The 15,091-nt window shown below is 42.5% G+C and overlaps 1 protein-coding gene across 1 annotated transcript in view; it reads left to right on the top strand.

The window, feature by feature from the left end:
• Positions 1–15,091, top strand: part of ENOX1 (ecto-NOX disulfide-thiol exchanger 1) — a 603,512-nt gene that overhangs the window by 479,315 nt on the left and 109,106 nt on the right. The window contains exon 13 of the mRNA XM_054586376.1: positions 13,906–14,090. Within this exon, the coding sequence (XP_054442351.1) occupies positions 13,906–14,090 (185 nt within the window). The remainder of the gene's footprint in view (positions 1–13,905; positions 14,091–15,091) is intronic.

Consider the following 15,091-nt stretch of genomic DNA (forward strand, 5'->3'; position numbering starts at 1 on the left):
GAAGATGATTTTTGTTTTCTTCTTTGTATATCTCAAAAAAATTTCCACAGTATGGCCCTGGCTTGGGTGGCTCAGTCGGTTGGCGCATTGTCCCATAACTGAAAAGTTGCTGGTTAGATTCTCAGTCAGGGCACATGCCTGGGTTGGAGGCTTGACCCCCAGCCCAGGTGCACATGATCCCCAGTTCAGGTGCGTACAGGAGGCAACCAGTTGATGCTTCTCTCTCACATCCAATGCTTCTCTGTCTCCCTAAAAAAAAGTCCTTTGGTGAGGATAAAAGAATAAAAATTTTAAAAAATTCCACAATATGTTCCTATATTATTTTAATAATTAAGCCACCATAAATATTAATTTTAAAATTAAGAGAATCTGGTAAAATTTCTATTGATAGGGGAATACCACCTGGCCATTTTCAATCATTCAGGAAAGTCAAAAGTAGTGATGAATAGTAACTAGTATCATATGGACATTTACTGAATTGCCTTCTTTTGCTTTAAACTAGCGAATTTCCACATTTAATTTGCCGAAATACACTTACCTTTCCAGACCATACTGTCTTACCATTTTCCATTTTAATGGCTGATCATATTTGTATAACTACTTAATTTAGGATCCAAGAAATAATTCAAGCTCTAAACCAGGCAGACACGTTGAATTCTTACCCACAGAGAGGCTGGTAATGATGAGTCTCTTTAGGTGTAAAAGAGACCTTCAGAAATCATCTTGTATAACCCCCTCCTTTTTTATACAAGTAGAAATATACAGTTCTATGTTGTGAAGTTATGTTACTTGACCAAGATAGTAAGTAGAAAGTCTGTAACTCAGTACTAGTTTCCTTTTTTCCAGGCTAATGACTTTTCTATGGCACAACTAAATTTTATGGTGGAAAAAATGCTCCAGAATATTCCTGAAATGTCTGAAGTGTCAGTAGCCAAAAAAAATTATCCAAGAATCTTGAATGCCTACTATGTATATGGCACTATGATGCCATTTTAAGGCAAAGGTATACTGGGGATGTGTATTACCTTAGAAAATTAATCCAGACAAAGCTGGTTAGGGCTTCTGCTTAGTTTTACCATTTTTCTCCGTATTTTCTGCTAACTAGAGATTAGCTTCAACATAGGCAGTATGTCCAGAAACTGTTTTTAAGCTCATTCCAACAGAAATGCCAACTGTTAAAAATATTAGGAAATTGGCACAATCCCTCTCCTAGTTGAGTGACATGTACTTCCTCAAAAACAATCTGCCATATGGCATTAGACAAGAAGAAGAAGAATGCCCTCCTTTGGTAACCACACACTGTTACAACCCATGTATTCCATTGCTGAACTCTCCAAAAAGGTACAAAAAATAAGGACATTTCTCAAAACACAGGCTTAGACTTGATGGTTGATTTGAAATTATTTGAGCTATTAGCTCTTTGATTTTCTACCTCATTTCCTGTTTTCTCTGCATTCCCGGGGCCCAGGGGAGCCTACTTGCCCATCACCATTTTATTGACTCTCCATCTAATTTCAAGACTTAATTGAAATGCATTTCCTGCTTCCTATGCCTTTTCTTCAGGAGATGTGCTTCCCAATAAATCTCTGAAGTAAAAGTCTGTGGGAGGGGATCTACAATAATATCAGTCTTATTGAGATGCACAGACTCAGGGAAGTTTTCATCTGGAAGAGATCTCAGAAGTATAATAATATGTCCTCTCCCTTCCCACCCCATGTTCTAAATTAATAAGGAAAATGTGGGATTTTTCTTTACCCCCAACAATAATTAGTTGGAATGCTGAGTAAATTCTGCAAGTTTATATTAGGTATTTTTTGTATTTAAAAGTTTATGCACAACTTAAGGGACAACACATAATTTGACAAATCTTTTGGAGATAGGATAAGAGATTTCATTCTTCCTTCGGTTATTTACCAGTCAGTTGTTTAAGAAATGCCTCCACCTGCTACTCTAGTCTTTCCTAGTGTAGTTTACATAACCTGAGCATCTTAAAGCCATTCATTTCTCTGTCTTTAGCTCTTTGCCTCCATGAGTTTTCTTAAGCAACGTCATAATACAGAGCAGTGATAAAATTAAAACGACAAATATTCAGTAAATTCTCATGATATGTATGGGCTAATGATTTCATTTTATTTGCTGTGCCAGATTAAGGAAAAAAACTAGCAAGCAAAGTCTTTTAAGACTAATTGAAATTCAGTCTTTGATATGAGAATGTTTCTTATCTACTTTGACAAATCTTAGTAGCATATCATCAGAGTTCTCCATGTTCTGGAATAGCGTTGGGTCATGGTTCCATGCAGTGCCTGCTCTCTATACTCTCAGAAGTCTCAGCAAGGTCAGCAGATAGAGCCTACCATAAAGAACTGTGAGAGATGAGAGTATCTGAAAAGTTCTGTAAATCTGTTCATCAGAGGTTTTGTTCGTTTTAAGCAAATAAGGGTGAAAGTATGCTGAGATGGGCGGACCTTCTACCTCATAAGCTCCTCAAAGACTAATTCAGGTTATTTTCCTCTCAAAATAGCCAGTGCATTGCATTTTACACAGTAGGTGGACAAGAATTTGTTCAACGAATAGAAAGGAAATTAAAATTAGGAGGAATGTTTATTCTTTTGGAAGATACTTTTTTTTCAATTTAGACAAAAAAACTCAAAACAACAACAAAACCCTATTATCTATTTCATTGTCACAGTACTGACTATGTTTTTCAGATGAGGACCTTGAGATGTAATTAAAGCCTCGTGCCTCTTTTTCTAACACTCTCTGGCATCCTTCTGATATGTAATCCATGTCTACACGACTCTCTGAGGTTGGCAACAGCAGAAATGCGAGAGGCCAAGCAGCACCTCCCCAGGTATACTGCTCCTCCCCAGTATACTGCTCCTCAGAAACACTCGGTAGCCCCCAAGCCCCCACAAGCCTGTCCCTCCTCACTCCTCTGTGGTATCTTGCATCCGTAATTGCGTATCAGAGACTCTATATTTTACCCTTTAGAGCAGGTAGAATGACATGTTCGTTCAGATCATTAAAAGATGAGGGACTACAGCAAGGAAAAGAATGGAGCTAAAAGGAAGAACAAGAAAGAAATCAGTAAGGTAATATTTAAACTTTTTCCTCTTGAACTAGGTTGAAACTATAGCAGATGGAAAGAAAATATATCTTGAGGGGGTTTTTTGTTTGTTTGTTTTTTAAGTAATGGAAAGTTATTAGATCCTTGGGTTTTTGAAAGAGAAATTAAAACTTAAATTTGACTTTTTGCCCCTTCTGTAGAACATTTAGGCCCCTAGAGAATATTATAATTGATGCCAGATCATCAGCACCATGTTAACAGAGCACTTTGTATAAAGCCATCCATAGCACCTCTCTCTCGTGTTCAATAAAAACTAGTAACAAGAGGGCTGCTTTCCCTGAGGAATTCTTTTAACCTTTCAGAAATAAAATATTTCATGCTAATTCCTGCTTAATTGGAGGAAAGTCATTTCTTTAAAATCATTGAGTATGAGTTTGAAGTCTGTTCCATCCCTGATCTCTTTAACTGAATCAAGGTCACCTCATAAACTTGCCCAAACAGTTTTATTTCTCAGTTAGAAAAAGGGGTAAGGGTATTTAAAAGCATTAGTGTTTGATTGATCATGCTTAACTGGGGTTTCGGTACTTGAAGAGGGTTTTTAGGGACCTGCTAGTAAGAGTAAAACATTGCTACGTGAAAAATTGTGCTCATCAGAAACCAAAAGCAAATCATTTTAATGAGCCAAGCCAAAACTGCTTTTTGTGGGGAAGTGAGAAACATTATCATGCTCAATATATAGAGGGTTTTAGTATCTGAGTAACCTTCTCCCAGGGAAATATTGCTATAATTTAGCCATCTAGACAGTTTTTAAAATACGTGCACTTTTCCTTGCCCAAGAACTCAGAAAAGATGAATGTTGAGTTTATCAAAGCAGGATTTTGTAGCCCTCAAGCTCTAGGGATTAAAAGAAGTAATGAGAAGATATGTTCTGTTGAAGAATGTGAATTAGAGCCATCTGAATGAATGAGAAGCCAAAAGTTCTGAAAATAAGTTTCTGGGAGGCTTCCTCCCATATTTTCTTCCCGTTTAGTAGGCCTGGTTGAGGACTGCCATGCTATCCCTGAGGCTCTTTGGAAGAGGGCCATTTTGGTGTTCGAGGCATTAGGAAGGCTCCAGGAAGGTGGCCTACATGAGTGAGAATTGGAGTCCCTAGAACAGAGAGTTTAGAGTCACTGAAAAGAACAAAGAAATAACTTTGAACCAGACAGGGTCAAAAATTCTTCGGAGTATGTTAGTTTTGTTTCCAGGGTGGCTTGGCAAGTAATGTCCTTCTCCAAGCCTCAGCTTTCTCAGCTGCAGCGTAAGGCTCATCCTAAACGGGTTTCCTCAAGGTTGTAAGAGATAACCAATTAAGGGATTCCATAGCATTTTGCAAATACCGGGTACTTTGGCAATGTTCAGAATTGATGCTGGTGAGCAATAACAGAAGGTGTAAGTGAGTTGTTCACAGCCCTGCCTGCGCATGCGACAGACCTGAGAAGCCTCATACAAACAGCAGTGCCTGGGAGTTAATGCCCAAGCTGCTGTGTTATTAAAATACCCATCAGGTGATTCTGATGCACAAAAGATTGAAAACACTGGCATGTAACATGAGGATTGATGGCTGTTGATGATAGCCATCATCATGTTGGGGAAGAAGGAAAAAAAAACAGGTTTAGGTAAGGTAATAAAATATGAGAATGAGAGGAAAATAGAAGTGGAATAAAAGATGAAATGGTTTAGTGGAAAGGAAATGATTGACAGGCAATAATAAAAGGCCAAAGAAAGAAGAAATGAAAAGGGAGGTAGTTTATTAGTTTAAGTGTGACCTGCGTGGCACAGAAAATTCCCCTCATCATGTCGGTGCAAGGTGCACTTGAAGTAGCCTTCGGTTAATTGGAAAAAGGTTTGTTGGGAGGAGAAAAAACACAAAGATAGCCTGATGCAGAAAATGTGATGAGAACCAAGGACAGAGTCCCTGTTTTTCTCTGACTATAGGAGAGTAGCAGGGACATTTTTCTCATCTCTCAGTGGTGGGAGCGGGAAGCAGGGATGCCTGGACATACACCCGAGGATCTAGCTACCCGCCTGAAGAGAGATTGCACACATCATGGGCCTTGTCTCCTCCAGTAAGAGGCTTGGTCGAGGTGGTTTGTTCCCACGGAGCAGCACCAGCTGGGTCCCTCCTGGGTGCAAGGCCCAAACCTGCTGCAGCAGGAACTTTCTCTAGAAACATGGCTGCAAAGGAAACTAACACATGACTACATCTAGTGGACCAGAACCATGTATTTTGGAGATACTGCCTGAAGGATTTATGAAAATATTCAGCCACAATATCATCACAGGAGAGGTAGAAAGTAGCATTCAGAGAGGAACAGGTAGATAGATTAATGAAATGTAGGAAGTCAAGGCAAATGGCAGAGAATCCTAAAAGGCCACGTTGGATAGTAAAAGCTGGAAAGGAGAAGGTTCCTTCAATAATGAGAGAAGCTGTTAGAAAAGGCTGAGAGAAAGCAGGTGTTAAAAAAATAATGAAAGATAGAAGAGGGGAAGAAGGTTATAAAGAAAGCATGAGGAAATAGGGATCTGGTTTTAAAAGGTTAGGGAAGTGGTTCTAAAACTTTGGCAAGCATTAGGGTCAGTCTAGAAACTTGTTGAAATATGTATCCCCAGGCCCTGTTCTAGAAACTCAGGTTCAGAGTCTGGGATGGGGCCAAAGAGTCTCACTTAAGGTGCCAAGGTGAGACAGATGGAGGCCGTGTGTGGAATGAACTTTGAGGAATACTGGCCTGGAGACACCAGTTAGCTGTTCATACCAGTGTCCTTCTGCCTTGCTTGTATGTTTAGAGAAGATCAGGATTCTTTTGTCCTAATGCCAGGCACACTTAAGTGCGCATAAATCAATCTCAGCGTTGGTGACGAGGATATGGGGAGCAGGAGACTTGGGGGCAGCCCAAGCTTAGTCACTGCCCATCCCTGCCCACCAAGCTTAAAAGCAAAGTGGTGGTTCCCACTTAGTAGACTAGATGGAGTGCACATAAGGAAAAAACTGAGAAAAGAAAAAGATTTTCTCTTCAACTCATCTTTGTTATCCAAAGTATTTGGTGTTATGAAATGAAAGCTTTGTGGGAAAAGTCACAATTCCTTACAGAGGGCAATGACTAGAACTGAGAACTTACTTTACTTTTGGGCTGACCTTCATTTCACATTTCAGAATGTAGATGTTTTATTTTGTAGAAACCACCAGTTCAAGAGTGTGAGGGGAGCAGGGAGCATAGAGGGGTTGGTTGGAATAGGAAAACATAGCTTCCTCAGGGGAAGGTTATTTGAAGAAAATTAGAAGTGATCCTATGTTAAAAGGGACAGAAACATGCAAGTTAAGAGGAGAAAGAGGTGGTGGCCCTTTCATTGCGGGCAGATCATCTGAGAGGAGGAATTCGTTCAGAGGAAGGGTTGCTTCTCCCTTTGGACAAGGTCAGCAATGACTTAGGGTGAAGCTGCCCCCAGCAAAACCCACTGGTGGAGTGCTGTTCCCAAGGAACGGGCTCCGTCCGTGAAGGAGGGGTGCCATGGCCAAGCAAGGGGGCTGTTCCTGAAAACCCGTGTCATTATGTGATTGATCTTGACCTAAGTCTGTCTCCCTTTCCGGGCATCTTTAATGCTTTCAGAGGGTAGAAAAAAAGTAGTCCTGTGTCTTGGAAATGGAAATAGGGATTGAGAACAAGAAAGAAAACAAAGGTCCAATCCAAAGAGAAGGGAGGATGCCCCTCTGGATGTGCCTGCTGCCTGCCCTGTCAGCCTTGGCACCTTCTCCTCCTGGATACGGCAGGGACTCTGTGAAAATGGTGTCTGCTGTGTGGCAGCCCCCCTCCTGCCTCCCCTGGCATAGCGAGGATCCAGGTGTGAGCCTGACTTCCGGCCCAACCCAGCCCCACTCTCCTCTCATGAAAGAGCCTGCCCTCTGCTCTCCTTTCCCAGCCACAAGCCTCCTCTCCTGTAATGCTGCCACAGAACACACTGTGGGGGCATCCCCTCCCAGGGCAGTTTACAGAGGCTGCCGCCTGGTGCACATGTATGTTAGCTGCCGGGAGAGATGTCTGAGGTCAGGCAGGAGCCTCACTGAGCCTGGAGCATGACTGAGCCAAGGTTCCCAAGGGTAACTGCAGAGGTGCTTCTCTGGGGACTGAAAGGCCTCCCTCACCCGGCGCAGTGTCCTTCAACAACATTCTAAAGGGCAGACTCATCCTGCTGTTGGGAGAAGTGGGCGTGCCTTTTTTCCTTCTCCTATTTTCCTCTGAGGATGATGGGGTGGATGTAGGAGGTATCAGGGGAAAATGTCAATGGAAAAGCGGTAAGGCGTGAGGTGAATTCTCAATAGCGTTAAGTAGCCCAGAAGCAACTCACTGCGCAGACCACTTCATTTAAGAAGGCTGTGTGGAGGGAGGGACAGTGGATTTTCCCCCTGAATCACCTCCCCGTCACTGTGCCTTCAGACTCACATTTAAGCTATTATAATAACAGGATCTAGCTTACCTGCACTCTCCAAATTACCCTTATTCCATTGGCCTCACACAAAGATGGAAATAGACACTGCATTGTGCTTCTGTTTAGCTCTCCCCAATAACTAATGCGCAAACTGTAATACACGCTGCAGATATAAAGTGTTATGTCAATGCTAAGTTGTAATAATAATAATAATCCTGCAAAAATATAGCAGGAGGAATTTCCATGAGCAATTTGAGGAAAATTGCTGCTTCAGTAGTGATACAGGTGTTACTGGAACACAGATGGATCATGGAGCATTGGCCCCATAAGAGGCTATCTAGCAAGAGACTGGCCGTGTGGCATGCATCCCATGATGCTCCCAGCCCTGAGCCTGGACACTGGCATGCACCTGAGTGACCGACAGCAGCCGAGGAGCCATGCCTTCACCCCTGATGGATGGACTGCACCTTCCTCAGCCTGTTCAGACCCTGGTGACTGACCTCTGTGCGTGCAGGACACTGAAGCAGAACTCAGGTTTGTTCAGGGGGATGGGGCAGGCACTCTAACAGCGGTCCTTCAGGAGCCCCGAGAACAGCATGAGCCCCTGGACACAGCGCTCTAAAGGGACACGTACTAACTACTGAAGCTCAGGAGCTCGGCAGTTCATGGCTCTCAGTGTGGCCTCTTCAGGGGAGAGACGCAGGGCGGCAGAAGGGATCCTTCAGTGGTTTGAATCAGCCTTAAGACAGCCAGATGGGTAAGTTTAACTTTCATCTGGATCATTTCCAAATTTCTCCTGCAGAAAATGTGTGTTTATTTTAAAAAGGGGCCATCCTCTCTGCTTTCAGAGCAGGATCTCTCTCCCACAGAACACTCCTCCAAACAGAGGCAGGAATGGAGTGTGTTCCCTCTTTAGGAACAAATCAGCCACCTCAGGAGTGTCCTGGTTTCCTCCTCTCTGGAGCTACAGCATTTACCTTACTAGGCCGACCCAGTTCACTGCGGCCACGAGTAAGGGTTCTGGAATCTAGTGACTCTTTTGCCAAAATCTCCTCCTCCTCCCTAAGGAGGTGCTCAGGCCATTGGGACTGGGCTGAGGCAGGACTACCTTAAGGGTACAGAGCTTGGAGCTGAGGTCAAGGCATGAAACTGGAATGACCAACCCATCATATAGTTCCTTCAAAGTATTTGTCCAGATAAGCTGACCAGAACCCCAATTCAGGAACCAGGTGATAGAATGAGCAGTGATCTTGGCAGCATCAGTACCAGCTGGTAACCTGGGAGAATGCCAGTTCTCAGGCTTCATCCTGGACATACCATACTGTACGGTCGAGAAATAGGTGTTGCAGCAGGCCCACCAGGAGACTCTTACATGGGCCAGTATCCAGGGAACATTAGGCTAAGAGTCACGCCAGCTGTTTTATAAATAAGTCCCAAATCTCCAGTGGCTTATCAAAAGAGTTTTACTTGGGCACAAAAGACCCCAGAGCAGATATTCTTGGTCTCCGAACACCTGTCCTCCATGTGGGGATGCAGAGACCCAGGCCCATCCCAGACACAGCAAGAGAATGAGGGATTTCACGCTCCATCAGTGCAAACTAGTCATGTGGCAACCCTGAGGCTTGCGCCTCCCAGGAACAGCACTGCACCAGGCAAAGAAAAGCAGGAGGCTGGGTACCGAGTGTGTTGTCTCTGTCACAGAGCACCTGGAGATGCCAGGCAACACAAGGAGAGTCAAGATGCGGGAAGCCTGGAGTCTGGAGAGTCTCTAAGTCAGCAGGTCATTGGGGCTGGAAGGCGGGCGGATACCACGGAGATACCTCAAGGCCTCAGACCCTTCCTGTCATCCAGAGTTCCATCTGGGCAGCAGCCGATGACATCCTTGAGAAGGACATTCCTTGCACACAGGAAAGAAGTGCACAGTTCAGCAGTGTCCTCCCGGCTTCCCAGGAGGACACCTGCCAAAGCGGAGGGAGAATATTAAACAGAGTTCCCCAAAGACAGAAAGACAAACTGTTCTTGAGAAATCCTGATACTGTTAGAAACAATATGTTAAAGTGTTTTATTATTTAGTTATCCCTTGCCTGAGCATGAAAAAGATATTAACATACTATTAGCTTACTGGGACATAGTGAAAATAACTTACATTTTTCATATAGTGCTAATTATTTTTCTGAGGCTGGCTCAGGCTGGCAAGAGAGAGCTTTCAAGGCTTTCACAGATTATTTACTTAAAGAAGTTAAGCATGCCTTTATCTGTTTCCATGGAAACAATATGAGAACAGAGGAAGAGGTCACTTTGACCATAATTAATATAAAAAAATAATGGTTTATATAGAATCTAGGAAACAGTACGGTGAGGTGATGTAACACCTTCAAAACCCTTCCTCAGCAGTGTGATTTAACCTTTGGATCAATTTTTGTACTAGCTTCACTTTGGTAATTTTAGTAGTCTAGTGCTAATTTTTAAAGTGGAATTTAATCTTGTTTAGCAAAGCTTTTCCAATGTTATTATTTCGTTTTTGGTCCAATCAGAACATTCCAGTAACAACTTTCCTAAGATCCTGAACGCGTGTAAGCCAGTGACTGCCCCAGCTGCACCCTGCGGATGCCACAGCTCCTCTCGCCTGGCTCCTCGACAGGCCGGAGGGCACGCTGATGACAGCGCAGTGGCATCACTAGATTTGCTGCCTTTAAAATCACTGAAGGAGGTTTCATTATGTTCAGAACAGTTTACATTTAAAGTGTCTGATTGTACTCTTTTCTTAAATTGAAAATCGGTAATCCACATGTGGTGGATCTTAGCTAAATACTCCCATTTATTGGAACACAGTGCACTCCTCTGGGATTCTTACAAAAAGATGAATACTGTAGTTTATTTTTAATCCTTGTGCTTGACTACACATTTTTCAAAACCATTTAATTGAATACAGCATCCCAGAAAGAACTAAAGAGCGGGGAAAAAGAGAAATGAAAGAATGGATCTTTTAAGCTTTCTGAATTTTTAATACACTGAGAAATTAAGTTAGGAATTATTAGGATTTTGTTTCTTTTAGAGCTCCAGTCCAAGAAACATAATCTAGCTTCTTCCAGGAAGCCTTTTCTGAAGGGTGGACTTGGCGCTGTCTGTAACATGATGCTGGATAATGTTTACAAACAGGTGGCTTGAAGTTAAGTGGAGTCGATATACAATTTCTCACCCTTTAGAAGAGAACCACTTTGCTGCCACCTGAGGAACCACATTTTTTTTTCTTTTTGCAAATATCTAGCTTGAAATCATTTAATTAGGAATGTAAATCAGCTATATGCTCCAATTATAAAAACATTGATGGGATTGGCTATGGTATTGGTTGCTGGGAGGTGGGGATGGGGGTGAGTGGACCTGCTGGGTCTTTTTTTAATATATAATGATATCACATTTCTATTCCAGAAATGCAAACAACATTGTATCCTACTTGGCAGAAACAGTGGTCACTTGGCTTAGCCAAGAATAAGAACTCTCAGCAGTGCCATTTCACAGGCTTATAAGAGAACTCCTAAAATAATGGATGGTGTGCTTTCCTATATGTGTTTGTGTTCAGATAATTTATTTAAATAATGTTGCTGGCACATGCTTTATAGCTGCTTGCATTTTGCTACACGAATTTCAGCCTATCTTGCAGACTATGCAATTCATTTGGAAAATGTAATTTTCATCCCTGCATACTAATCGATTTCTTCACAAACACCTGCTATCAGTTATGATAATAAAAATGCCAGTCTGAACTGAGAAAGGACCGAATAGAGCTTCCTAAGGAAATGACTTAAGTGTCTTTGAATGCTACTAAATGTAGTAATGTGCCTCTGTGGTGCCAACAATTTTTTCATCGTTTGCATTTTCTGTAATTTTGCCCTATCACAACATCCCTCTCTTGAATGAGGCCTCTAACCGTTTCCTCATGGGCTGGTAAATCGGACTGGCGGTCGGTGTCTCATGCTGTGGACGAGATCTGTAGTTTGGCTGCACAGCATCAGTAAACACGAGCTCGTTCCTGGGTATATGCTGAGTCATTTCTGATTTTATGCATCCCTAAAATCTGTAAAATTGGCTGCTTTTTAGTTTTGTATCCACATATACACCAAATAAAATTTTACTTATTTATTCCCTTTGGCTTACAGTTTATTCCATGCACCAGTGCCAGACTAACTTTCCTAAATCACCAATTTCCTCATGTCTGTCCACTGCCCAAGCACCTTCGGTGGTTCTCAATTGGTCGCTCCATTAAGCCCAACTCTGCATTTTGACTTCTGATCCTCCATCCTCTCTCATCACCTGACATGGTTCACCTGTCTCTTCTGCTTCCAGGCAGACTCTTGCCTTTTTGGTCAAGCTTCCCCTGCTTCCTGCCCCAAATTTTCTCTTTTTAATTCTTATCTTTGGACTTTTGCTTATTCCTTTGCTCTTGACTAGATGTCCTTCCCCAACTCTTGGATTTCATACTTTGAAGACCACTTTGATTATTCCAGTTTGCATTTTTCTCTTCTCTGAACTCCCATAGGATGATCTTCTTGTCATATACTTTGATGCTATTGCTTCTTTATTTAGTCATTCAATCAACTTTTATTGAGTACTTACTATATGCTAGGCAGCCAGCTGTTCTCTCTTCCTTTGAATGCATTAATTTCCTTCAGTTGTGTCAGTTTCTATTATAGTATAAGCTCCTTGAGAGAAGAGATATATTTTGTCTCCCCTTCTGATCCAAGATTCCCAGATAGGCTTGGGCACAGAGTATATATGCAATAAATCCTTGTTGACTAATTGATCTTTAATGGTTCAGGTAGGAAATTTTCTGGTTAATCGCATGTTCTACTTGATTAGTAGTTTAGTGTTTGCTATACATAGATTATTATTGTGAAAACTAGAGTACTATAAAATACTCAAGTGTAAAATTATTATTAACATAAATTGGTATTTGATATTTGAGGAGAGACTTTACCAGGGTGCCCCACGTCCCAGCACACATCTATCTTCCTTGAACATAAGGCACAGGGGGAACATGTGAGCGGCCGCCCTGGCCCTGGCCCTCTGATTGGGATTGGGGTGGTGGCCGAGAGGAGCAAGGACTCAGAACCTGGGCTGAGGGCCACTCCCTGCCTCGATATGCTGGAACTAACTTCTATGAAGAAGTTACTGATCACAAATTTTTTAAATTTTCTTTCACTTCCCTCTTGCTTCCAAAAGTAGAGAATGGATTTTCTGGGGGAGGGAGAAAAAAGTGTGGAAAACTGGTGGAAGAGGAGAGGGGAAGAATTAAAGGCTGGTTTTGAACAGTCTGGTAAGAACGAAACACGTCTGGATGGGCACAATAGCCTGGTGACTGAGAGCCAGCAGCCTGGGTGAGAAGACTGTGCTACTCACTTTGGGGGATCCTACAAATTCTCTGGCTTTCCTGTGCCTTGTTATTCTTATCTGTAAAGAGGGAATAAAGCAGCACTTGTTTCATAGGTTTGATGGGGGTTAGTTATGAAAGTGAGTTAGTGCATGTGAAGCTCTTGGCCCAGTCCCTTGTATGGTGAGTGCCCAGCAAGCAATAATTCATATTGGAGAGACGGTAAAGCATTTTTTTTTAGCTGGAATGTGGGGAAGGGGTTCTCCATCCTTAATTTTCTTTTATCACCTACTTTTCTTTCATACTCAGTTTCAGTTATTTCTGAAGCCTTCAGATGTGTAAGACCCTGAGTGAACTGTCTTGATTTCTCAATAAGATGGAGATGGGACTGAGGTCTGAATCTGCATACAGAGAACTTTAGGTTTCAGGAAGGAGTCTTAGAGTAACCACTCAGCCTTGCAGAGAAAAGGCATTTTAATCTGTTAGTGAAACAGATGGAACTAGGTTACCATTCTGATGGGAGTTAGAGCGGGGGATGGTATGCATATAAATTCAGCCCTCCCTTGGGCTGCTGCTGCCCAGGCAACCTGTGGAGCCGACTGTGTGAAAGAAGGTGGCTCTCCAAGGAGCTCGGCAGCCCTGCATAAAGGGAGAGGACAGCAGCGTGGCAGATGGGACTGCTGCCCAGAATGCGGAATGCTGCCGTTGCTGAGCCACACGTACTGGTTTCCAAGAGAGCGCCTAGGAGGGGGGAGAGGTCAAGACACAAACAAACAAACAAACAAAAGAAAACATTCATATGTGAGACGATACAAATGAAATGGATGAAAGTTGCAAAAGAAACAATGCTCACTTGCTGCACAGAGCCCTGGAGTAAGGCGTTTCGGTATTACTTCTAAGGTGGTAAGAAACGCTAAGAATTTGGGTGATACTCCCTTTCCCCCAGAAGGCCGTTCAGTCTCAGCAGGAAGTGACTCCCTTGAATTCAATTCTGTTTGTCCCTCAGCCCTGGCTGCTCAGGCCTACGCTCTGAAAGAGGAGAACGACAGTCTCCGTTGGCAGCTGGATGCCTACAGGAATGAGGTGGAGCTGCTGAAACAGGAAAAGGAACAGCTTTTCCGAACAGAAGAGAACCTCACCAAGGACCAGCAGCTCCAGTTCCTGCAGCAGACCATGCAAGGCATGCAGCAGGTATGGGCCAGGGTTTGGTGGGGTTTTTTTGAAAGGCATGAGTGTAGTCAGTGGAAGTGAAATAACAGCCATTTACAGGACAGGTGAAGGAGACGAAATGACAACTGAAAAGCTAAGTTGCTAGGATAGGAATGTGTGATGACTGTTCGTGGGAGGGTAGAACCTGGAGAAAACCCAAGCTGAAGAAATATGTTGGAGAAATGTACCCTCAAGGTAGGAAATACATAAAGAAAATCTAGGCAAGGAAAGGTTCGAGTATGAAATTTAGCCTTACAGCCAATGGTCAGGACATCCCAGTCACGACACAAGTGCCTTGTAATCTTAGAACTTTTAAATTAAAAACATGCTGACTGATTTTACAAAAGCATGGCAAGTTTTTTTTTTAGTTTTTGTTTTTTTCTTAATTTTCAAGATCAATGAAAAGCTGTATTGTCTTCACTTCTGGATTATACTTAGGATCTAGTCAGGTTCCATGAAGACATTATATATTTAGGAGATGTTTGTTGATGGGTTGGATGAAGCACTAGAATTTAGGTAACAGGCAACTTTAGAAATAAGCCAGTATCTGTGCTTTAGTTAAAAAATACCAGGCATCTGTGTTGCACACTCAAGTTAAAGACGTGTATTTCCAGCAATTACCAGAAGGAGGCTGAGGCCACGGGCTTCTAAAGACAGGGACGGAACACAGACTGTGTGAAATGAGGGGTTGAAGGGAGGGCAAACCTGAGCCCTGGTGGTGGGGAGCACACATCAAAGATTCATAGCTGGATTTATATCTGAAAACATCCATTGATACCTGTGATGTCTGATACACTTAGGGTATTTGGGCCTTTGAGTTATCATAGAATAATATAGCATAAATTACATCATACGTGTGTATTTTTTATGCCTTTGAATATGCAAATCTAACCACTCTGTTCTGGCCAAAAAAAAAAAAAGATTGCTTTTATTTAAACAAGGGAAATATAAGTAGGGTAAAGGGAAATTAAATATATAATGAG

The sequence above is a fragment of the Pteronotus mesoamericanus genome, unplaced genomic scaffold (genome assembly GCF_021234165.1).
Source record: "Pteronotus mesoamericanus isolate MK-2021 breed Mesoamerican mustached bat unplaced genomic scaffold, CSHL_Meso_final contig_94, whole genome shotgun sequence".
In the NCBI taxonomy this organism is placed as follows: Eukaryota; Metazoa; Chordata; class Mammalia; order Chiroptera; family Mormoopidae; genus Pteronotus; species Pteronotus mesoamericanus.